This window comes from Macaca thibetana, chromosome 15, assembly GCF_024542745.1.
Source record: "Macaca thibetana thibetana isolate TM-01 chromosome 15, ASM2454274v1, whole genome shotgun sequence".
Classification (NCBI taxonomy): domain Eukaryota; kingdom Metazoa; phylum Chordata; class Mammalia; order Primates; family Cercopithecidae; genus Macaca; species Macaca thibetana.
Window position 1 is genome coordinate 43,773,265 of NC_065592.1, and position 26,863 is coordinate 43,800,127.

A 26,863-nucleotide genomic window follows, 5' to 3' on the forward strand; every position below is an offset into this window, starting at 1 on the left:
CATTATAAAACTGTCCTATTTAATTGATTTCATACCATTTTATTCTGGCAGAGAGCTTGCACTTGGGCAAAAATGGCATTTTTGACTCCAGTCTATAGGGATTTTATAACTTTATCCACCTGCCCAACACAACTATGCCGAGGCCGGGAGTGATGGCTCATGCCTGTAATCCCAGCACTTTGGGAGGCCAAGGAAAGAGGATCACTTGAGCTCAGGAGACCAGTCTGGACAACACAGTGAGACCTTGTCTGTACAACAAACAAATAAACAAACAAAACAAACATAACTATGCTCTTTGTCACTCAAACTCTCATTGTCTTTTTAAATAATAAACACAGGTATTTACTCTCTTTCAGATATTTTATTTTTCTTATTCTGACATTAGGCTATGAGAAGTACAAAAGATCCACAAGTACAAAAAAATCTGTATAGCTTTGTGGTAGTTCAAAAAAATGCAAGAGAACAAAACAATTTTTTGAGTAATATTCATCTCTACAGATCTGAGTGACAGTACGCTTGAAACACTGCTGTAAAAGTGGTAAAAAATGATTTCATTGTGATTATTTTAAAATTTTTGATGTCTCTTTCACTTGTTTAGGAAATTTGTCTTCTGACATTTATGTTGGATAGATTCTTTACCTGTATTTTGCTGAAGCTCAATTCCCTGCCTCTTCAGGGCTTCAATGATGACACTTTTGTTTTTATAGTCAGCTAGTGATGTTTTGTCCAAAGGAAGATTCTGACAACAGCTTCAGCGGCAAGAAAATCTGGATATAGATTTATAGTTATTGTCCTTGCCAATGTAAAAAAAAAAAAAAAGTTGAAAAATGTTGATGACTTTTTCTTAGTGTTAATTTCTCTTCCTGCAAGGATTTAATTTCATACTCATGTTGAGGATGAATTACCTTTGATGCGGTTTTTTTTTCCAAAGTATTTTTAAAAAGCTTTCTTGAACAGATGAATTCTTCTACCTATCCCTAGGATTCTGAGTAAAGATGACATATTGGAATAGGATAAGTCCAGGTTTATCTTTGTACTTTCTTACCTAATATCCTGTTGGACACAGAGAATTGAGATCTCCATGGATGTTCAGTAACTCTAGGAATGGCTGAAATTAAAAAAACAAAACCAAAAACTCACTTTGTTTAATCATAGATAATAAACACAATGCCAGAAGGTTATAGACACAAAGGCCAAATGAACAATGAAAAGCCACATCAGAGGCTGCCTGACAGCTTAAGACTTTTTTTTCCTCTGCTTAATGAGAAATAAGTTATCATTGTCATCATCTTCCAAGCACCTCTCCTTTTTCTTCTGCTTGCCCCTCTTGCCCTCCTTGGGAGACTTGTCTTCTCTTGACATATGGTAATGCGATGAACGGTGAAAGAACTTAGAAGGCTTCTGGGTTTTAAAACTGCCAGTAGGAGAGTAGGGTTTGGGACCCCTGGGAAAATCCTCATCCACTTCACGATGTCTGTCAGCCCTCCTGTGCTTCTCCCAGTTTCTATTCTTGTTCTTCATCTCTTTTTGTGTTTCTTTATTTTCTTGAGGCCACCTGTTGCTTTTCCACGAGGCACGGCCCTTCCTTATATCATGGTGGGGGTTCTCATTTGCTGCTTTTAGATAAGGTAGCTTGGATGGCTCTGGGATAACCCCATTTTTCTTGAGTACTGAAAAATATAAAAGTATTTTTGCATATTCAGCAGCTAAACAGTCCATGCTGAGCTTTCCTAAGTGTAAATAACTTAACAGACAGGGAAGTTAAGACATTTAAACATGTTAACAATATGACATCACTCACTAAAAATTAAATTTCTAAATTTCTGATTGCTAAAAATGAAACACATTCACAAATCCAATGATAGTTAATTATCCTTTTCAACAGTTTAACAAGGTTAAGCAATGGAGACGAGGACCAGTAAGAACAGTAATCGTCATGGCTTTGTGAAGAAAAGTCATGTCTGACCAATACAAGTTTCCCCAATGATGAAGACTCAGCCTTTGAAAATAAGGCAAAGCAAGATTTATAAAACAGCCTTTTGATGGTCTCATATGACATTTCAATTACCCTCTAAAGATAAGGCCTGGCCACAGTACTTTTAGGTGGATGTCAAACTGCCCAAGAGATTATTCCTCCAGGGTAGAGATCACTGGCTTTGAGGAGTGTGTGCGAGTGCACGTGTGTGCAAGTATCTTAGAGGTTTTAGTGATAAAGCTGATGTTATGTTTTGTCAGGGCTTGACACACTTAATACGTGTCTCTGAGGGTAGTGATTCTGATACGGGTAGGTGGGAGATGAGGTTACAGTGAGAGGTGAAAACTAGCAAGTCAACAGAATCTTTAAAGATTAAAAAAGTGGCCAATAAAAACTTATAGCATAGACATTTATTATAAACATTTCGATGGATCATAGTGAACACCTCAAAGTGGATTCAGGCTACAGATGTCGATAGGACTAGCTAAAACAAAAAAGCAAAATTGTTTTTCTCTGATTATAAAAGTCATAACTGCTCATTATAGAAAACTTAGAAAAAACAGAAAAGTATAAAGAACATAAAAAAACAGAAAGCACACATAATCCTTTAATCTACAGATGACATTTTCATGCAATTCTTTTTAATCCCTTTCTAATCTGGTTGCCTAATCATAATCTACAACTACTATAACTTCTACATACAGTTGACCCTTGCGCAATGAGTTTGAACTATATGGGTCCACTTAAATGTGGATTTTTTCAACCAAATGAGGACTGAAAATACACCATTCCACAGATTAGAAACTTGTGTATATGAACGGCTACTTTTTCCTATACTCAGGTTCTGCAGAGTCAACTACGGGACATAAGTATGTGCAGATTTTGGTAAATGAGGAGGTTCCTGGAACCAATATCCAGGGATAGCTGTAGATGACATACATTTTATCTTAAATATGTAAAATATGCAGGAGCTGGGAGAGTAATTCCTCTACTTTCCTCAGAATTAGTACCTTCATTTTGGAAAAGTCTTGAACTAAGAGTCCAAAAAAGAAAAAGGCCAAAAGAGTCAGAAAATAAGGTATACAACAAACTAAAAAATACAAAACTGTTTTGTTTTTAAAGCAAGAAAGATAACTTGGAAAACCACCTTGGAGTAACAAGAAATAACAGAGGTAGAGAAAACTTAAATGATAAGATATTAATTTGGTGATAAAGAACCATGTGTGAAACAGTAAATACAGAAACCATAGAGGTGGTTGTGAACTTGGAGCTCTGCTTGCAGTAGTGGCCTATAAGAAATGACTTTTTCAGGGAAGCTCCAGGAACAAGTTAGCAGGAAAGCCTTTCCTTCCATAAAAAATACTGGAGAAATACAAATGGAAAAAGAAAATTACTTGTCAAACAGAAAAAAATCTCAAAGGAGCCTTTAAAAACTGCCTACACAGATGGATAGCAATATTTTCTGGACATTTCCTAAAATGATCACTGTAAAAAAAATTATTGTGATGAGACTGCAACATGGGATTATTTCTGAAGTGGGTGTTTGGTTTTTGGAGATCAAGAAAGTTCCAGTTTCTTTGGTAATTTTTAAAAATACTTTCTATGCTAACCAACGACCCCCGAAGCAGGCAAAGACAGTACAAACACAGAAATTTAGAAACTACTGCAAACGTGATCTAACAAGAAGTCTAGCAACATACCTTTTATTTTTTGTTTTAGTCTCTTCTCTCTCTCCTGAATTTCATATTTGTCATCATAGTAGCAGATGAATGGCGATACTGGAGATGGGTCATACACTTCTCTTTCTGGACATTCCTACAAATTGTATTTAAAATTATGATGTCACATGGTCACACTGTTCAAAAACCTTTTTGCAAGAGTCTGTAGGATGTTAATTAGAATGAGCCCCATATCACTGGTACCTCATGTGGTGGCAGTAGGACATGGTCCTTGCTGGGGTGCTGGGAGGGTCACCCAGCCCTAAACCACACTGTGTTATGATATTCTTTCAAGCTTGAGTTTTCTTCCCTTACTTCTTTACCTATGAAACCCTTCATATCTTTTTTCAGCCTTCTCTGCCTAACTCCTTTCACAGTCTGAGGTAGCAACCTTGCCCCTCTGTTGGTGGGTTTATGTTATTTGGCTTCATGTTAGTATTACTCCTTTGCTTGTCCATCACTTCCAAAAGGAAGCTTATTTTAACTCAACATTCACTGCTTATAGGGGTAGTGATTCTTTTTTTTTTTTTTTTTTTTTTTTTTGAGACGGAGTCTCGCTCTGTCGCCCAGGCTGGAGTGCAGTGGCGCGATCTCGGCTCATTGCAAGCTCCGCCTCCCGGGTTCACGCCATTCTCCTGCCTCAGCCTCCCGAGTAGCTGGGACTACAAGCGCCCACAACCGCGCCCAGCTAATTTTTTGTATTTTTAGTAGAGATGGGGTTTCACCGTGGTCTCGATCTCCTGACCTTGTGATCCGCCCGCCTCGGCCTCCCAAAGCGCTGGGATTACAGGCGTGAGCCACCGCGCCCGGCCTGGGGTAGTGATTCTTATGCTGGGGGGTAGGTTGGTGGTAGGTTATGCCTAGTTTAAAACTGTTCCTAGGTCATTGTGAGACACCCCAAAAGAAGTTTCTCTTCTTGCTTCCCCCACCCAAGTTGAAATCCCTACTCTTACTCATTTTCCCAGGACAGCTTCCTACTCTCATGACTCTGGCCTCCACACAGCTAGTATTTCCCAAATCCACAGTCTTTGGCCTGAACCACTCACCACATAGCAGGCTTTTGTTTATCATGATCTGTGACACATATCCATTCAGCATGTTTGAAATCTTTTCTTTTGGAACTTTCCCCTTTCTGCCTCTGCCATCTTGCCTAAAAGTTACTTTAAAATGTTGTTTCTTAGTTAAGTAATGAAAAACAATTAGAATATATATTAAAGAGTAAGTGAAAAATCCACATAAAATTGAGCCAAGTCTGAACTAGCCAAGCTAGCAGCCAAACATTTAGGTACTTAATTTGTAGTTAAAAAATTATAAATCACTCCAAACACACACTTAAGTATAAAAAATAATTAAAAACCTATATTCATCCTTATATAAAACCATAACATTTTACCTTAGTTGCCTTGTTTTTCCCCCAAGAATAAAATATTACTGATATAACTGAAATCCTCTGTGTAAGTCCTTCCCATTTTGCGCTCATCTCCTTCCCTTTCCAGAAGTTACCACTGTCATCAAGTTGAAGTCGGCCATTCTCATGTGTTTTTATACTCTTACTGACGAATATTCCAGTGAACAATGATATAAGTTTTAAGCTTCAGACTTCATAATTTTTATTTGTTTTTTGTAGAGGCAAGGTCTCACACTATGTTACCCAGTCTCAAACTGGCAGCCTCAAGAGGTCCTTCCAACTTGGCCTCCCAAAGTGCTAAGATTACAGGTGTGAGCCATAGTGCCTGGCCTTATGCAATTTCTTTAATGGTATTGGCTCAGTTGATTTGTTCTTCTTGAGTCAGTTTGGTAAATTTACATATATATTTTGGAGTTAGTTGCATTTTCAGATTTAACTTTATGAAGTACTGTCTTATAATTTAAAAACATTTATGGCCGGGCGCGGTGGCTCAAGCCTGTAATCCCAGCACTTTGGGAGGCCGAGGCGGGCGGATCATGAGGTCAGGAGATCGAGACCATCCTGGCTAACACGGTGAAACACCGTCTCTACTAAAAATACAAAAAACTAGCCGGGCGAGGTGGCGGGCGCCTGTAGTCCCAGCTACTCGGGAGGCTGAGGCAGGAGAATGGTAGGAACCCGGGAGGCGGAGCTTACAGTGAGCCGAGATCGCACCACTGCACTCCAGCCTGGGCGACTGAGCGAGACTCCGTCTCAAAAAAAAAAAAAAAAAAAAAAAAAAAAAAAAATTTATATAGTATCTTAAGTTACTTACACTTTCCACTCATTGTTTATTAGTACCTTTTCTTTTTCTTTTAGTAGTTTTCCCAGAAGTTTCTGTTGTTTTGAAAAAAATAGTTTTCAAATAATCAGCTTTTGGTTTTGTTGATGCTGTTCATTTTTCTATTTCAGTAAGTTTGGTTCTAATCTTTATCATTTCCATCCTTCTGCTATCTTCAGATTTATCTGTTGTGACTATCTGGATTATTCAGTTTTTTTTGTTGTTGTTATTGTGGGGAGAGTCCTGGAGATTATATGACAAACTTATATGGTAATATAAAGAAATGCTTTTGGCTGGGCATAGTGGCTTACGCCTGTAATCCCAGCACTTTGGGAGGCGGAAGCAGGTGGATCACCTGAGGTCAAGAGTTCGAGACCAGCCCGGCCAACATGGTGAAATTCCATCTCTACTAAAAATACAAAAAAAAAAAAAAAAAAAAAATTAGCCAGGCGTGGTGGCACATGCCTGTAATCCCAGCTACTTGGGAGGTTGAAGTAGGAGAATAGCTTGAACCCGGGAGGTGGAGGCTGCAGTGAGCCAACATTGCACCGCTGCACTCCAGCCTGGGCAACAATGGCGAAACTCTGTCTCAAAAAAAAAAAAAAAAAAAAAAAAAAAAGCAAATTGTGATTATGCAAAGGTAACAGAGGTCCTGATACACTCAACTAATATTCATTTCAGCAGAATCTTTAACTCTCCCAGTCCCTGTTCCCCCTTTCACACTCTCCTGGAGTAATCTTTGTATAGTGACTACTGTTGTCCTTGCTTCCCCCAGCTAGAGAGCGAGTGAAATTAGGGAAGGGCAATGTCATATTCACCTTAGATCTAGTCTTTCACATGAGGAATGCATTCAATAATAATATCTGTAAGGCTGGATTTCTGGACATTGAAAGGGAGGAGGTCCACAAACATCTTTAACCACCTGCATAATTCCCCATTTAGGTCTTATATGGTCTAGACTGATGTGACTACACAGAGCTATATCATACTACAAATGTTTTCCAAAGCTAAATGTAAATTATATTTTGATTATCCACATCGCTGGTCCCCTCCATTAGCACAGACAATTGATAGTTGGCTATATAATTTATCTACTATTCTGGATTAGCCACACCAATGATCTTCTTCATTAGTGTAAATAATCTAGAGTTCCTCATCTATGGCAGTCATGAGGCTGCCAAATTTGCTTTATTGCAAATTAAAAATTATCTAAATCTAGATTTTAGGGATAAATTCCACATGCTTTTAATATATTTCCTATCTGCCTTAACAGAAGTGACTAGTAAGCATCCAACTATAATTGTTTTTCTTTAATTGAACAAACATAAATGCTAAAATTATACCCCTCTGCTTTAAAGAGGTAAGCAAGCATAAATTGTACATCTATGTGATTTGTGCGGTAATGGAAAGCTTATGTGAATATGTTCCCTAAAGGTGTCGACAACATCTGAATGTTTAGTAATGAGGAATGGACAGAGCAGTAAAAGATCTAGAGATGATAATTCTGTAAAAGAAGTCTTCTTGGCTGGGTATGGTACCTCACTTCTGTAATCTCAACACGTTGGGAGGCCAAGGAGGGAGGATTGCTCTGAGGCCAGGAGTTTGAGACCAGCCTGGGCATCATAGTGAGACCTTGTCTCTACAAAAAATAAACAAAATTAGCTGGGCACAGTGGTGTGTGCCTGTAATCCCAGCTACTGGAGAGGCTGAGGTGGGAGGATCACTTGAGCCTGGGAGGTCAAAGCTGCAGTGAGCTGAGATATGCCCCCTGCACTCAGAACCCTGTCTCAAAAAAAGTCTTCTCTACTTCATGCTGAGAGATTTCCTGTACAACTTCTCTGCTTTGGAGATAAAGAAATGGGACCAAAGAGAAAAAGTGGGTTGTTTATGTCACATGGTTGAGTCCGTAGCAGAGCAAAACTGGAACTGAGGCTCAGAGCTCATCCTGGCTTTCATAAGCTATGTCTCATCCCCACAGGTGCTGCTGCCCCAATATGGAAGATAAAATTTATCTGTTTATGGATTCTGTTCAGTACTTTTCTTCTCCAGTTGCCCTACAATGTAGGGCTCCAGTTCCCAAGATCCACATCAGTGATGTGTCATAGTTGGAATTCAAGTGGTAACCTGCAATACCACCCACCCTATCCCATTGCTCATACTTCTCATTTTGGGGATTCCCAACACTCTGCATGCTTTTTGCTTCCTGATACCAGATCTGGTTTGATATTAGTTTATCTTGGTTTCTAGGCTACTAGAAGCCTACCTGGAGACTGGGAATAATACATTCCTTTCTAAGAATTTTCTACTTTCTGTGCCACTGCCTTTCCTCCACTGCTTCAAGATTCCTAGAAGTATGGGCTCTGAGCCTATTCTTATTACATCCTTTTTCTGAAATGAGCTGCTGCTGTTTCATACTTAATGTGGCATTTGCCTAGTGGCCTCATGCCAAGTTCTCAACGAGAAGCTTCTTCTGCTTTGGCGTTTCAGCATCTAGAACACACACAGTTTGGCCTTTTCAGTTGGGGTTAGGGAATATGTTGGCTGGATAGGGAATCTGGGCATCTGTGGGGTAGGTGGGCAAGTCAATGATGCAGCATCTGTTTTTTCACCACTGAATGCCAGGGTTTACATGTATGGGATGTAGACTTAACTGAACATTGTACCAGGGAAAACTGGAGAACTAAGTAGAAAATCTAAAATCAGGCCAGGCACGGTGGTTCACACCTGTAATCCCAACAGTTTGGGAGGCCGAGGCGGGTGGATCATCTGAGGCCAGGAGTTTGAGACCAGCTTGGCTAACATGGTGAAACCTCATTTCTACTAAAAAATATATAAAAAATTAGCTGGGTATGGTGGCGTACACCTATAATCCCAGCCACTCGGGAGGCTGAGGCAGAAGAATTGCTTGAACCTAGGAGATGGAAGTTACAGTGAGCTGAGATCACACCATTGCACTCCAGCTTGGGCAACAAGAGCAAAACTCCGTCTCAAACAAAAAACAAAAAACAACAACAACAAAAAAAACACAATGAAAATCTAAAATCAGTTGGGCGTGGTGGCTCACGCCTGTAATCCCAGCACTTTGGGAGGACAAGGCAGGTGGATCACCTGAGGTCAAGAGTTCAAGACCAGCCTGACCAATATGGTAAAAACCCGTCTCTACTAAAAATACAAAATTAGCTGGACGTGGTGGCAGGTGTCTGTAATCCCAGCTACTTGGGAGGCTGAGGCTTGAACCTGGGAGGAGGTGGCAGTGAGCAGAGATTGCACCACGGCACTCCAGCCTGGGAAACAGCAAGACTCTGTCTCAAAAAAAACAAAAAAAAGAAAAAGAAAAAAAGAAAATCTAAAATCATGCTATGGCTGTGTCAAAACAATTGTGTTTATAAGAAATCAAGAGAACTGCTATCATACTGTTGACTATCATATTTGTCTGATTGATTTTATCAGCTCTATTAGTTTTATCTCAACTTGTTCATGTACATGTAAGATAATTAGAGGAATACGCTCTGATAGCTTGTTACTCTAGCAGGGAGGAAAGGGATAAATCAGTTGAAAATATATTAAGTCTTACTTTAATGTTTATTAAAAAGTAAGTAGTTAGAGTTACATTCTTTTTGAGTTCGTCTTTCAGAGAACACTCCCTGACAACAGAATGCTTTATGTCCAAATGTCATTCAAACTTACGTGTCCATAATGGCCTTTTTGCGCGCAGTGATAGCAATATGCTAAGGCTGACGGTCTTGAAGGGGTCTTCGGCTTTTTGGGTGGTCCAGGTTTGGTCTGTAACATGAATATTTGTGAGAGTTTGTTGATGTTAGAAGAAAATTAAAACCTCATTCTTTCCAAAAGACTTTATAGGTAAGGGATTCCTTAGAAGTTTCTTAGAATTTGGTATGGAGACCTGTATTCAGGCAATTCCATACATTAAAGTATATAACATGGTAAGAACAATTCTTTTACTCTTAATGTCAATGTGTGCTTTCCTCTCCTTCCTCCCTCCTCATTCCATTCGGCATTGTGCCAAGTACTGTGTTCAGTATTCAACACAGTATAATGGGCCAGCAGAACATGAGAGGCATACACATAATTACAAAACAATGTCAATACAGTGACAGTAGTATGTACAAGGCATTAATGGAGTGGTGAGGGGGGACTCCCCCACCAGCGGATGGGGTTAAAGAGGGGTCAGAGAAAGTTTCCCTGAAGGTGTAAAACCTACATTTACTCTCAAATGAGGTGTAAATCAAATGGAGAATCTTAGGCAGAGGGAGCAGAATGAACAATGACATAGAACTAAAAAAGAGCATACATGCTGCCAAAATATGACATACATAGCCAGGTGTAAATGGAAGACAAGGCTGGAGAAAGCACGGCACAAGAATGGAGGGCCTTGTAAGTCAAGTAAAGGAGCAGGAGCTTTACCCAGTTTTAAGTGTCGAAGTTAGGACAGTTAGAGTTGTAGTTTGGGCCAGGCACGGTGGCTCACACCTGTAATCCTAGCACTTTGGGAGGCTGAGGTGGGCGGATCACGAGGTCAGGAGTTCAAGACCAGACTGGCCAGCATGGTGAAACTCCGTCTCTACTAAAAATACAAAAATTAGCTGGGCATGGTGGTGTGCACCTGTAGTCCTAGCTACTCCAGAGGCTGAGGCAGGAGAATCACTTGAACCTGGGAGTCGGAAGTTGCAATGAACCAATATCGTACCAATGCACTCCAGCCTGAGTGACAAAGCAAGAATTCATGTCAAAAAAGGAAAAGAAAGAAAGAAAGAAAAAAAGAAAGAAGGAAAGAGAAAGAAAGAAGGAAAGAAAAAGAAAGAGAGAAAGAAAGAGAAAGAAAGAAAGAAAGAAAGAAAGAAAGAAAGAAAGAAAGAAAGAAAGAAAGAAAGAAAGAAAGAAAACTAGTGTCGCTTGGTCATTGAAAAGATGTGGGGAACGAGGGAAAGGAAAAATCAGGATGCCTCCATATTTTGAACTTGGGTGAGCAATGACTGATTCAGAAAAAGTAGAAAAAGACAGAGGAGCAAGTTTAGAGGGAAAGTTGATGAAGACAGTCTTGGATATGGAGTATCCAGGTGGGGATCTCCAGGAGGCAGTTTCTATGTAGAGACAGAGGAGTCTGAGCTGGAGAGTAGATCTGAAAGTAATCAGCATAAGAGTGAAGGCTGAAATCACTAGAGTGGACAGGATCACCATGGAGAGTGTAAGAGTGGCTGTGGGCTGAGGAAGGAACCTGAAGACATCAATGCTTAAGGGGCGGGCAGAGGAGCCTGTGAAATGGACATAGAAGGGAAGGTTAAAGGATGCAGAGACATAAGAGAATATAGTAACAGACCTTAGAGAGTTGTTTTAAGAAGGATGAACTGATCTATAATGTCAAATATAGCAGAGAGGCCTAGTGAGATTAGGACTGAGAAACACCCATTCAAAGTGGCAACTGCTCAGATAACCTTACTGTGAAAATTCTGAGATATTCTAGAAAGAGTAAAAGGCAGCAGGATGAACAGTAAAGTGATGCATACAAAGGTGGTAAAATGATAAAAAAGGGCAAAGAAATCATTACTCATAAAAGCCAGGATCTGTGAACTTAACCCGGAATTTTTTTTTTCTTTAAAGCCAGGTTACTTCCAGTGAGCAGAAACAGCACACAGGATTTTAGCATAGCTGCAATTTTCTGTTACTTCAACATGGCAATAGTTAACTTGTGTGTGTACTACATAACTAATTTATTCTTTTGCACATGTATTTTACATACTTTTCAGTATGTATATTAGATTGGTGCAAAGGTAACTGTAATGGCGGTTTCTGCCATTTAATAGCAAGAACCTCCTTTGCACCAACCTATTATTTCAGAATAAAAAATGTTTTAAAAAATTGAATGGAAGTTGTAGGAGAGAGAAGTTATATATTGAGAAGCATCAAGGGGCAGAATAAGATGAAGCAGTACCCAGGAAGGGGATTTGGTGGAGTCTGTTTATAGAATGGGAAAGACTTGAACATCGGGGAAAGACAGTGGAGATGGAGAAGTTGAAACCAAAGGAGGAAAGGAGATGATGGACACAGACCTCTGAGGAGGTGGTGGCTGTAAACAGGAGGAGAAAAACCTAGTCCCTGCACACCCCCATGCTTTGGGGAGACTGGAAGAAAAGTTAAGGATCGGCTTAAATGTGGATCACTTTATTTCTTACGTTGTTTATTGAGAGTCCTTAACAAAGAGTGCTAGTCTGCCAACTAATTGGTTTTTTTTTTTTGGACTCTGTTGCCCAAGCTGGAGTACAGAGGCACAATCATGGCTCACTGCAGCCTCGACCTCCCAGGCTCAAGCGATTCTCCCAGTTCAGGCTCCCAGGTAGCTGAGACCACAGGGGTGCACCACTATGCCTGGCTACTTTAATTTTTATATATATATATTTTAAATTTTTGGTAGAGACAGGGTCTCGCTATGTTGCCCAGGCTGGTCTGGAACTCCTGGGGTCAAGGGATCCTTTCACCTTGGCCTCCTAAAGTGCTGAGACTGCAGGCATTAGCCACCACGGCCAGCCCGAATTTTGTTTTTTCTTTGAGACAGCGCCTTGCTCTGTCGCTCAGCCTGGAGTGCAGCAGCACAATCTCAGCTCACTGCAACTCCACCTCCTGGGCTCGAGCAATCCTTGGGTTTCAGCCTCCTGAGTAGCTGGGACCATAGGTGCATGCCACCACGCCCAGCTAATTTTTGTATTTTTAGTAGAGATGGGGATTTGCCATGTTGCCTAGGCTGGTCTCAAACTCCTGGGCTCAAGTGAATTGCTTGCCTTGGCATCCCAAAGTACTGGGATTAAAGGCGTGAGCCAACATGCCCAGGCCCCCTAATTTTGTTTTTAATGTTGCAAACAGGTGGTTTGTAAAGGTTTTATTTCCTTGAGATAGGAAAATAATAGATAGGTTATAAAAATATTCTTCAGGTCGGGCACGGTGGCTCATGCCTATAATCCCAGCACTTTGGGAGGCCAAGGTGAGTGGATCATCTGAGGTCGGGAGTTTGAGACCAGCCTGACCAACATGGAGAAACTCCATCTCTACTAAAAATAAAAAAAAATTAGCCCCGCGTGGTGGCACATGCCTGTAATCCCAGCTACTCGGGAGGCTGAGGCAGAAGAATCGCTTGAACCCGGGAGGCGGAGGTTGCAGTGAGCCGAGATTGTGCCATTGCACTCTAGCCTGGGCAACAAGAGTGAAACTCCATTGCAAAAAACAAAAACAAAACCCAAACCCAAACCAAACTAAACCAAAACAAAAAAAACTACTTCAAACAACTTTACTTTCAGCTCTTATTCCCTAAAATGAGAAACTGTAGCAAAACAATAACCGCAACAATCTTTTCTACTGAAAACAATAAATGAAAGCTACACAAAATGGAATTTACAACCTCAGGTATTATCAACTGGGATATAATAAAAATAACAAGGGTTTTATATTCTGCAATTAAAAATGGGGTTCATAAATTAAGACTAGCTAAAAGTCATTAAACAGAGTTTTTTTTTTTTTTTTTTTTTTTTGAGATGGAGTCATGCTCTGTCATTCAGGCTGCAGCACAGTGGCACGATCTTGGCGTACTGCAACCTCACCCTCCTGGGTTCAAGTGATTCTCCTGCCCCAGCCTTCAGAGTAGCTGGGATTATGGGCACATGCCAGCACACCTGGCTAATTTTTGTATTTTTAGTAGAGATGGGTTTTTGCCATGTTGGCCAGGCTGGTCTTGAGCTCCTGACCTCAAGTGATCCACCTACCTCAGCCTCCCAAAATGCTGGGATTACAGGCGTAAGCCACCGCGCCTGGCCTAAACAGAGTTTTAACAGGTATGCATATAAGCCGTGTATCACTTATTGCAGTGGTTCACAAATTTCTTCACATAGAACACTGTGAAGACATGAAATTATTAAGCAGAAATGATTTTCCACCCACAAAGATAGCTATATATTATTTGATGTGACATCTAATTGCAGCCACAAGCATACATGGCTTAAGAGAAATAAAAACAAAAGAGATGGTGTCATAGATGTGAAGGTAGAATGGATGTTTCAAGGAAGAAACCATTAAAAGCTACTGATGGGTTATACAAGATGAAGACTATGATATCCACTGGACTTAGTAAACAGGAAGTTGTTGGCAAATAGAGAAACTATTGTGAGTAGTTTCTTTTGAGGGGTAGAGGTACAAGCCAGATTGTAATGGATTTATTATAAGTAGAAAGCTGCTGAAGAACAGAACATAGATGACTTTTCCCAGAAATGAGGTTGTGTATCCAAGAAGGGAAGGGGACAAGTAGAGCAGAATACAAGTCGAAGGATGCCTCCATCAGTGAGATTTACCAGAGTGCTGGGCCCATGGCATGAGTGTATGCATGCATTCCTTCATTAATTTGTTCAAAAAATAATTACTGAGTGCCTAATACATGCCAGACATTGTTCTAAAATCAGGTAACTGAGAAGTGAGCAAGATAAAAATCATTGCTCACCTCTCTAGTGGTGGAAGATAAACAGAGTCAATAATATACAAACATACAAAATATTAGCGAAAAATAGTATGCAAACAATTAAAATAGTTATGTGAATGAGAATCACTAGTGGTGACTTAGATTGACTTTTTTGGGGAAGCCTCAACCAGGATGGTCCTTTCTTACAACAAGAAAATCCAGGTATGTGATGCCTGGGGAAACACCACTCTTGGCGTACGGCATGGGGAACGAGTAGTACAAAGCCCTAAGGTAGGAACAAACTTACCATATTTGAGGATTTGAAAAAAATACCGGTGAATTTGGAAGTGGAGTAGGTGAAGGAAGAGTGAAAGAGGAGGTTCTAGAGGACAGGGAGGGACTAGATCACTTAGGGCTTTATAAATCAGGATGAAGAATATCAGATTTGTTTTAAGTGGCATGGGATGCCCATGATGGGTTTGAAGCTAATGGTAGGCAATCAATAACTAGTTGGTAGCTGTCAGCAGGGATTGTGATGATAAAAAGGATCATCTACTCCCCAAATAATAAATGCTTTCTGAAAAGGTCTATGTTCACAATTTTTTCTATTTATGTTTGTTTGTGCAAATATAAGACATAACTTATCTTTTAATTTAATTTTTTTAGGAGATGGGGGTCTTGCTATGCTGCTGAGGCTGGTCTCGAACTCCTGGACTCAAGCAATCTTCCTGCATTGGCCTCCAAAAGCACTAGGATTATAGAAGTGAACCACTGTGTCCAGCTGGTTTTACATTTTTTAATGGCTAAAATAATAATAATCACCACAGAATAGTTTGCAACACATGAAAATTATGTGAAATTCAAATTGTAGTGTTTATAAATATTTATTGGAACACAGGCACACACATTAGTTTACAAATTTTCTATGGTTGATTTCACGCTATAAGGATAGAGTTATAACAGAGACCATATGGCCTGCCAGGCTAAAATATTTACTACCTGGCTCTTTATAGAAAAAGTTTGCTGACCCATGACCTAGAACATAGGAAGTGCTCAATAAACAAACAGGTGGTGAATGAGTAGGTATTAAAGACTTCAAAAGAGAGTGGAAATAAGTTATGCAACAATAAAGGTGGCAAAAGTAGATACAAACACTGAAAATCTCTGCTACTAATTGAGGACACGAGAAAAAGTTTCATGGAATTTTTCTGAATTTATTTTATTGCCTAAATTTGAGGAAATAACAGGTAGTTCTCATGTATTTATCCCTTAGTAGGAATTTTTAATTCAAAGGTTACTGAGTTCCTACTTTGTACAACACATTGTAATAGACACCGTGAGGAATACGGAGATAATAGACAGAAGAGCAAATATAGTAAAGATTTTAAAAGACGAAAGCACTAGGGAGGCTGAGGCCTACAAAATGGAATTAAGTGTGCATCAAATACATATTTTCTACTAAAAAACTGCATCAGCACAATTTCTTCTAAGATGCTGTTAGGCCACAGCCTGAAAGAACAAATCATATGTCTTGCTGCTATAGAATGAATCCTAAATGAGTTATTTAGATTTTAAAGAATTAAATATTTTACAACCAATAACATGCACATGGCATACAATTCAAAAGACACTAAGAGATATGGTAAGAAGTCTGTCTCCCACTTCTGTTCTCACTCAGTTCCTCTTTCCTCAACAGCAACTACTATTACCAGATTCTTGTGTTCACAAAGACAGTACAGGCATATACAAGTGTATGGATATGCGTATGTACTATATATGCACACACACATAATACAAAGATATATATTTGGCTTATTCAAAGAAAAAGCATGAAGAAAAGGATTTTAAGGACTGGGGGCACTCAAGGGCAAAACTGGCAAACTCTTCCTAAGACCCAGATGCTCTGATAAAATTTAGTTATCAATGCATTTTGGGATTATGTTCTAATGTGGGCTCCACTATTTACTAGCTATATGACCTTAGTCAAGTTATTTACATGGTCGTTCCTTCATTTTACTCATCTGTAAAATGGGAATAATAGTAAGAGTGCTCCCTCATTAACACTGCTGTGAGGCATAAATGAAACTTACTCATCTTACATAACAACCTACCAGTAAAACCTGACCAGGTGACCACTTCCTCTTGATACAGACTCTTCATTCAGCTTCCCAGACAACATGCTCTCCTAGTTTTCTTCCACTTCATCGGCTATTTCTTCTGCAGTCTCCTTTGTTGGTTTCTATCCATCTCTCTGTCCAATTACACTGCAGTGCCCCAGGGTTCAGTCCTTAGACTGCTTTTCTTCTCTATTTAATCTGCTCTCATCTAACAGTATAGATTTACATTAACCTTTATCCTTGCCATTCTAAAATTCTATCTTCAGCCTTGATCTCTGTTAACTCTACACTCAAGTATCTCTATTAGAAAGTCTAACCAGCACCTCAAATTTAGTTAGTTAAAATCAAATTCTGTTCTTCCCCCACTCCAAATATGTTCCTCCCAAAATCTTTCCCATCTCATCGGCAACTTTATCCTTCCAGTTGCTTAGGCCAAAAATGAACAACCTTAACTCGTCTCTTGCTTATACCTCATACCCAGCCCATCAGCAAAGCTTGTTGGCTCTGCAAATACATTCGCCTCTTTCCACTCTACCAGTACTGTCCTGGTTCAATTACTCAACTCTCGTTTGGATGATTACAAGAACATCATAACTGGTCTCTTTGCTTCTATCCCTGCCCTCTACAGCCTACTCTAAACATAAGATGATCCTTATAGCATGCAAATCAGAACATATCACTTTTCAGCTCAAAACTCTAATTAAAGTTTCTCATCTCAGAGTAAAAGCCAAGAACTTTACAATGGCCTGTAATTTTCATCTTCCCACCTCTCTAACCTCATCTCCTACTACTTTCCCTCACAGCAAGCCTGTCATGCTAGCCTTTTCACTGTTCTCTGAATATCCCAGACAAACTTCCACCTCAGCACTTTGCACAAGCTACTTGATCTGCCTGGATCACTCTTCTCCCAGATTTAACATGGTGCACTCCTTCACTTCCTTCAAGCCTTGGCTCAAATGTCATCTTCTCAGTAAGGCCTTCCTGACCTATTTAAAATGGCTAGCTCCCTCCAATCTGTACTCCCTATCCTGCTGCACTGCCATTTTATTTTAAAAAGACCAACCAACCAAACAAACAAACAAAACTCCCCATGGCACTTATCATATCTGATATACTATAATTTTACTACCTATCCACTCCCAACTCCACCCCCAGGCTAGGAGAAAGTAAGTTCTGTGAGGGCAGGGATTTTTGTCTGGTTTTGTTCACTGCTGTACTTCAGCTCCTGGAATAGGGCCAGGCATATAGGAGTAGTTCAGTAAATATTAATGAATGAATAATGAGGTAATGCATAAGTAAAGCACATGGCCTATAGTAAGCATCCAATACAATTTAGCTATTGTTAATAAAAATTTGCACACTTTGGGAAACTATTAATTTTTTATGTCACTAAGGGAAAACCTATAAAATCATGCTTAAATATATTAAAAAGCTTGAATAAATTAATAATACAGCTTCCTTATTGTCTCCCCTTCTTCACACTGAGAATGTGGTATATACTCTGACAAAAATCAGGAAAGAATTAGCAATGCAAAGTGAATAGGAACTCAGTCTTATAGTACCAGGAACAAAGAGATCCTTCTTAATCGAGATTTTGAAAGCATGTTTCATGTTGATACTTCTTATTTTAAAGGAATCTCAAATTTAACCCCTGAAAGAAATGTAAACATGTGGATGTTCATTCATCTGAATAATGTCACTAGTTAAAAACTTCCATTATTACTAATAAAAATAGCAACAGTATATTGTGCTATGAAATTCTAAACTGTTTCACAATAATTAATTAGTAAATGACATGACAAACGCTATCTACATACTCTCATTTTAATAAACTATCATGTACTAGGGCTTAATAGGAATGAAATCAGCCTAGATCTTACCTAATTAGAGAACATTTCTGTATTAGAATATAGTACTGAAAACTCAATAGTGGTTTCCAGTGGACAAGTTTTCATACTATGATCTAACAAAAATCTCTAAGCTATTTAAAGTGTTAGAATTAGAAATTTGTGACTCAATACTTATGCCTTGGAGCATGTCTTTATTTTTAATTAACAGTAAAGGTCCAATTTAAAGCAGAATGTGTCAACTGATTAGCTCTAAGTTCAGGGTTCTGTCATACATGCCTGTACTGCTGACAAAAAGTTAAATGCAAGGCAATGAATGTAGTTTTTGTGAACTTTTTAAAGTCAAAAAATTTATCTAAAGACTTTGACCCAATGGATACCAAATTAACTACTTATAAAAGCAGGTCTTTTGTATTTCTTCTTTTTATTTTTTATTTTTTGTTACAGACATTTAAATAATCTATATTTGTAGGGTGATATCTTGGAGATTACTTTACTATCAATATATAGAAGTAATAACCTGGTAGATAGCATTACCTATGAAAGGTCCATCCCATCTGCTATTCTTGCTGAAAGCTTTTCATGCACCAGTAAACTCAGTAAATATCAGAAGATAAAGCATAAGCCTACCACGCCACGGATTTACTCCTAATGTCTCCTCAAAGTGCAGCCCGATGCAACGATTACAAATGATTTTCTTCTAATGTCATTTTACATAACCCTTTTTTCTGCATGAGTAGTTAGTGTGGAATGAATGAATGAATGCCATTAAAACAGTTAATCATTATCTGGGACACTGGCCTTACTCCCTTCACTACTAGGAATCTCCATGACAAAGGCCAAGAGCTAGAGCTGCCTCAGTGTCCTATTTCTAACAGTAATTTTTTATGCAAATGAACCTGCTGGGCATCTCCCTCTGTGACCTTCAGCTGCCCTTATCTAAACTGACTTTGATCCAATGAGGGCTTGCATCTAGCTGAAGCTCATTACTATATAGGATATGTAATCAATTTCACTAATTAAAGGGTATTTTCTATTCTGTGAATGCAAAATGGATTTATTTTTATAATCACACATATGCTTAAAGACTACACTATGTGTTTCTATTTATTAATCCAGTTTGCTATATGAACATATATTAAAAAGCAAATATATTAAATACCTGAGGTAAATGCATTCATAACCAAATGTAACACTGAGAAAAGTAGAGCTTGGCTCCAATCTTACTGACTAAATCACATGTGCATAAGCATCTCTTCAATCAATATGATTTTCATGTTTGAGAACAACCTTATTCTCTCATATTTCCAAATCAATTTATTCTTTCTATAAACTCACTAATAGGACAAGCTTTATCCCAATAGTCATGTATCTAAAAAACCTAACCCAAGTAATCAAATAGGACTTCTCAAGAAAATGTTACCCCAAACCAAAAGCTTGTCATCATATTCAAAGTCTATTAGTTGAGGTGACGTAATAGCATCATTTTGGAATTTGAGTAGAACAAAAGTTTAAATTTAAAATATACCTTTCTATTTCAAGATATTGATTTTCTTTTCTTTTCTTTTCGAGACAGAATCTTACCCTGTCGCCTAGGGTGGAGTGCAGTGGTGTGATCTTGGCTTACTGCAACCTCCACCTCCTGGGTTCAAGCGATTCTCCTGCCTCAGCCTCCTGAGTAGCTGGGACTATAAGCACCTGCCACCACGCCTGGCTAATTTTTGTATTTTTAATAGAGATGGGATTTCACCATGTTGGCCAGGTTGGTCAACCTCAAGTGATACACCTATCTTGGCCTCCCAAAGCACTGGGATCACAGGCGTAAGCCAACGCACCCAGCCAAGATACTGCTTTCTACTAGCTACTCTAGAAATCAGACATACTTTTCTAAATTTTTATTTCATTTTATAAAGAGTAGTCAGGGAAAGAAGAATGTATACTTTCCCTTTCCTTTGGGATTGTTTAAAATATGAACACCAACAGAATTGTAATTAGTATATATCCAAGGGGTAGGAGTGGGTCTGGAATATCTGGGGCCTAAAGGAATCAAATAAAGAAACCTAAAAGTTAGGCACACTGTTTTATAATGAACTGAACCAAAGCAGAGGCTGTGAGACAACAAAGATGATGCTGTATTACAAAAAAGCCAAAAACTGTTCCCTTTCCTCCCTTTAAGGTGTTTTTCTGAGTGGATCCTCACACCTAGGACCTGAACTCTAGGCCTACTTCAACTGTGGTTTTGGACAAAGTCTTCCATTTGTATACTGTTTTGGCAAATATTCACAGTATTAACTTCCCTTTCAGGAATACTAGGAGGAATTTTCTCCAAGCTAATGGCTTTAGAATTATTTTAAAATAGTGTTTCCTCTATGAAGTTTTTAAAGCTTTTATTTTTTCTTAGTGAAAAAACAGAATTCCCTGTATTCTAGTGGACATTGTTACTAATTTTCCTCACATGTTAAAAATGGCATTAAAAGTACCATGTATATCATATATACATAATATTTTTATGTGTTAAAAAACTATGTCATGTACCCAAAAGACTCCCAATCCATTGGGTAATTCCTTAATTAGGCAGATTTTTGAAACATGTATTATGTACACAACAGACCGGAACGCCTCCTTTGGAGCATTTTCTAGTCTATCGGGTGATTACATCATTAAGCCACACATGCTACGTAGAAAAAATCCTTATGAAAATTCATGAAAAAATGTACAGCCCATCATTAGCATGCAGCAGACATGTATGCTTTTGATATTTTCTCTGCTTAAAACAAAAAAAACAAACAAAAAAAACTACATGAAGTAATTAGTCCAGGTCATGAAAACATGGGAAAGGTACCAGACACTGGTGAAAATAGTGAAAATAAAAATAGTAAAAAAAAATGCATCTCTCATGGTTTACCTGAGAGTAATTTGCCTTACTGGAAAAAAGATTCTTAAAGAGTGTTCATTTGAACTGCAGAATAATGTGTGTTGCTTTAGTTATTTGATATTTCCTGTATCTCTGTAACTTCCTCCCTACTTCTCTTTCGGATACACTGAAATTTTATAAACCAATGGGTTGAAAGGTTGCGGATGATCAATCATTCAAGGCCTTGCACTACTTTATGTTTGTATACTTATGTCTTCATTTTATGTAGTCAAGAGTGCAAGGAATTACATAATTATATCTTTTTCAGTAAATCGAAACTACATTAAAGTAATGTAAATAGATATAAAATGTTGGTATAACTTCCAATAGTGAAAGGGTTATATCTTCACAACATTAACCACTATGCAAAATCTAAAATATGATATATTTGAAGACTAAAAACAAGCATGAGTTTTATAAAAATGAGCTATTAAGCTTTTTAATTTATAACCTTTCTTTTTGTAAATGGGACACTCCCCCTGTCAAAACAACCCCACCAACAAAAAGAAAACCTCAGTAAGCAGAGAACAATGAACATATGCAACACAGTAAGGATCAGAGTAATTCACTTCCTGAATGCTCCAAATCTTTGTGGCTTAAAAAGCATCCCAATTTTCTCTAAAGGTAGTAGCATTTATTCATTGGGCCATAGCTAATTTTACATGGAATGCAAAAATGTTAGTTTAAGTTTAATATACCACCCTATTTAAATATTTCCAATGTAGCTCTCAAACTGCAGAGCTATCCCTCTGTCTATTTTAATTTTAAAGTAAGTTAGCAAAGGCTTCCTTCTTAATCCCCAGAGACTACCTACATAGTGACACAAACGCACAAATTTATGACAGCAACATAAATGCTCTTCTGAAGTAATGTGCAACATTAAGTGAAAATCGTTTCCTGGAAAGATATTATAGGTATCTATATTTTATTTGCCATCTTAAACATATCTGAGTCTTTATGGCCTTATTTTAAAAATGTATTTCCTTTTTATATTTCCTGGTGCAAATGGACTGCATAAATAAGCAATGTGCTATGAGGCTTCAGACCAGCCGATAAAACCTTTCAATTTTCATGCCAGCTTCTTCTTTTGTAATTCAAATCCGCCTGGAAACTGGCAGCTCTGAAAACTGAAACAAGCACTGCCACAAATACCTTGTAATGCTATCGACCTTGTCTGCCCATGCAGTGAGAAAGGGGGATGCGTATGTGTCTGCAGCCATCCAGATAACACAACTCATTTTTTTTGGGGGGGTGGGTGGGTGGGATGGGGTGGGGATAACAGAAGCCAGCCCCAGACTGTGCACCAAAAGCAGTCATTACCAGGCGAGCTGGAGAATAAGTCTCTTCAAAATACACAGTGCATTTAAAAACCATATATGAGGCTGAGCCACTGTTGTCATTACCAATTTTAATTTAGCTCCTTCAGTTTGCCAGCCAGATAAACTCTTTAGTGCTGTTTTTTAATCTATTTGCCACACTTTATGTTTAAGATTATAGTAATATGGACAGAAGAAGGAATCACTTTTAGGGGAAATAAAGAAATAGATCCGCTTATCGGCACCCATCAGAAAGTTCATTAATCAGCCAGGCTTTGTGCCCTCTAAATTGAAAGGTTAAATAATCCTCTCAGGAATATTTCTCGGCCCCTCCGCCAATTGTCCGGAGAGGAGCTGCCATTCATAGCATGCGGGATCGGTGACAGGGTATCTTACCACTGTTTGGACCCCAAACAATGATGGACAAATGGCTTCGTTTACAAAGAAACCATTTAGTACGTGGATGGAGAAGGACCACAAGCTTTGATGCAGGATGGAGGGATGAAGGCATGGAGACAGGATGTAGGGTGAAGGGACAGAAAAGAACACATAAATGTGTAAATCTATGGACATTTTATCTGAATGTTTATTGGGTTAGACTATAAAGCATAGGAATCACACTAATACACGTCTTCCAACCATACGAAATGCTTAACATATTCAAATCTGCTTCTATATTTTGCATGTGATTGTACATGAACCTCAACAAAAAATTATAGAATAATAGAATCATAGATCTATTATGTTTATTAGCTAATACACGGGGGATCCAAATAAACCCCAAGATTTTCATTTTTACCATAACTCCACATGACTTACAACATATGGCCCTCCCACCACCTGCCATCCCAACTCTGCTTATTCCACTGTAATACTCTTAACCATCGGTCACAAAGGCAGGGAATTCCACAGCTGCAAGGACCTGTTAGAAGGGGGAAGTAATGTTCTTTTGCTTTTACAATATGTTCCATCTTAGCCTCTGCTTGTCTTAAAACAAGGAGCAAACATGAAATAGGAATGCTCTTTGAAAGAATACAAATTGCATGTACTGATAAAGTGCTTAAGTTTGAGTTGCCTTTTTCACTGGACCTATCTGAGAATACAGTTGGAAGTCTGCAGAACTGACCCAGCTCTTATATCACTACATTTTGCTAGGAAATCAGGCTGGTTTTTGGCATTAATCATGTGAAGGCATAAAGTAGTTTTACCTGAAGTGCAAAAAACTGATATGCTATTTTGTTTCATTTCTTATCTGATTAACATAAGCCCTCTACTCCTAGCAGAAAGTATTCTAATTGGGGTATGTTTATGTTTGGGTGAATTTTTCAATTTCATATTATTCTCATCATTTGTATAGAGAGCAAATATTTATATAATTTATTTGCTTATGATAGAGAACTATATTCAGATGGCACTGAAGTTATCACTTAAGAATCATACATTTATTAATATATATTTTCAAAGTGATATTGCATTTTTCTGATACATATTTTATACAGTCATTTTCATTAGGAAAGGAAGTAGCCTAAATGGAAAAGAATAAGACAAGTATAAATTATTAGAAAATGAGGCCGGGCGCGGTGGCTCAAGCCTGTAATCCCAGCACTTTGGGAGGCCGAGACGGGCGGATCACTAGGTCAGGAGATCAAGACCATCCTGGCTAACATGGTGAAACCTCGTCTCTACTAAAAAATACAAAAAACTAGCCGGGCGAGGTGGTGGGCGCCTGTAGTCCCAGCTACTCAGGAGGCCGAGACAGGAGAATGGCGTAAACCCGGGAGGCGGAGCTTGCAGTGAGCTGAGTTCCGGCCACTGCACTCCAGCCTGGGCTACAGAGCGAGACTCCGTCTCAAAAAAAAAAAAAAAAAAAAAAAAAAAATTATTAGAAAATGAAAACTGAGGAAACAATTTTGTCAACAAAAGATTCACTTCAATAAACATAAGAAGGAAACATTCTTAGGAGACAGAGTAAAGAGGTCCTTAGGAATCTCCTAAGGTTGGGCAGAAGGCATTATAATAATCTGAGTTTGGGACGTCAGTCCAGAGGCCACCTCTACAGGTCTAAGATGCCTTTGGGTTTGCCATAGTACAGCTTGCATAGTGTTTAACATGCTCTATCTGTCAGGTATTGTACTTTACATTTATCATCTCATCATATACTTACAAAAATCCTACAAGGCATTATCCCCATTTTTCAGATGAAGAAATTTTGGACTTTAGAAGTTAAATATTTTAACTATGTTTGCACATTTAGTATATGAGGAAAGACTCAGACTCTGAACCACAGTCCAGTCCCAAAGCTGGCATTCTTTTCTCTACTATGATTAAAAAAAAAATGCTACCTAGTAATTTCCTCAGAAATTTGCTTGCCCTTCTGGCCCAATTGTATAGCACAGTTTTCTAAGGACTTTGGTAAAAACAGGGAGGAAATGTACAACTGTAAACAAAGGAAATGTGAGAGAGCCAAGAAAACAAAATTGATATTGTATAAACAAAGTTAAGACACAACCCCAAACTTAGTTCTCCTAACTGAGTAAGAATGTGAGGTAATCCACAAATCAATATAAAGGAACATATTTATGTAAAATGGATGCATTACAAAATTGTAAAGATGATCTTATAATTTATCAAATTGATTCAGTTCTACATGATTATTGAAAAATGAATGAAAATTATCTAGTAGCTTTATTACCAGTTGATACACACATGTGCATTCCTTTTACAAAGCTAATACAAATTTCTAAACACTCACTTTAAATAATTCTTGTTTTGAAATGTGAGCTATCTATGTACTGGTGTACCAATTAAGATGAAGTTCTAATTTAATCCCAAAGACATTAAACATTTTTTTTGTTAAATGCTTTCTAAAGAGGTAACATATTTCTTCATTTGTTTTCGGTATTTCTTAAACACCAGAGCTGTTGGTCTTGGAGGACCATTGCACCCAACTCAAAATAGCTGGAAGAAAATACTTATAAATGTACCAAAAAAACCCCACACATAACTCCCTTGAATTTCTGATATATAGGGATCAAATGACTAATAAATTTGAAGTCTAAAATCTGACTGATTTTTAACAATAATTCATTAACTTTTAGTCACTGAAAAGACTGTGCTTTTGAAACCTTAAACTTTATCACCACAACTTATATCATAACATAAAATATAACACTATTTCAGAGAGACTGTTCATGTTAACAAGTCAAGGAATCTTTTTAGGAGTCTTTTCCTGCAGATTATTCAAATGATTGATCCAAACCCTTAAAGGTTATGGTTGATCATGATTGTAACTAATTGATTCCTAAATACTTAAGACCTTTAGGAATTACGGTAATCTACCATGTTACTCACATGCATGACTACCAAAATGAATGTCTAATACAAATATCATTGGTCTAGTATATTTTATCTACATTTACTGTTGCACTGAAATGTCCAGAAAAGACTATGGCAAGTATGATCACTTGGAATATAATTAATAAATGGCATGAAACACCTGTTCAAAGCACATATGCGAAATAATCACTTGAATATGCTAAAGTTATCTACATAATACTTCTACACTCTGTGTGTGTACGTAACATGACAAAGAATTGGCATCGCTCAACACTTAAGATTTTAAAACTATAATTTATTATATAGTTACTGTACAATGATAAACTATTAATTTTGGAAAATCTAAGACTATTTGTTTATATTTATATTCATTTTTGTTGTAATAGGGTCACTCTTTCAAAGTGCAGAGTTACAAGTAAAAAGAAATGTAGCTTTGCCCCTGAGCAAGGATGACACGCAAATTCATGAAGTGTTCCATTAATTTTTTTAAAGAAAGAAATGTAGTTTTCTTTGAGATTATATGAATACTGTGGGTTTTAAAAAGGATTTTTGAAGTGTGTTATATATGTTAAAATAAGAAGCACTTAGAAATGAAATTTAATTACCACAGTATTTAATAATCAAGAATAAACTGCCCCTATAATGACTGACTATAATTCCTTTTTAAGTAATGCCGAACACACGAGGAAGAGAGGAAAGGGTAATTAAAAAAAACAGTCCAAACGTGATGCTCCATTTGTCATCCTCAGGATAAACATTTGTTAACAGATAAGAAAACAGATGACCACAACAAGTACTTCTTTACATTTTTAAAACAGAAGTACAACTTTAAGTCCATATGAGAAATATTTAAGTCCTAAACATACTGGTCTTTGTCCCTAGCCACTAGGGGCAGGATTAAAAAGCACAGGGACTTTTTCCGTCAAATAAAGAAAGGAAGTCACTATTTATAGTAGA

The 26,863-nt window shown here is 38.0% G+C and overlaps 1 protein-coding gene across 3 annotated transcripts in view; it reads right to left on the minus strand.

The window, feature by feature from the left end:
* Positions 1–349: 349 nt before the first annotated feature.
* Positions 350–26,863, minus strand: part of ZCCHC7 (zinc finger CCHC-type containing 7) — a 277,785-nt gene continuing 251,271 nt past the window's right edge. For 2 of the 3 annotated variants that reach the window (XM_050762131.1, XM_050762132.1), the window contains exons 7-9: positions 9,609–9,704; positions 3,676–3,790; positions 350–1,670 (exon numbers count right to left, since the gene is read on the minus strand). In XM_050762131.1, the coding sequence (XP_050618088.1) occupies positions 1,237–1,670; positions 3,676–3,790; positions 9,609–9,704 (645 nt within the window). In that variant the 3' untranslated portion in view covers positions 350–1,236. The remainder of the gene's footprint in view (positions 1,671–3,675; positions 3,791–9,608; positions 9,705–26,863) is intronic. The other variant, XM_050762134.1, reaches the window with a different exon arrangement.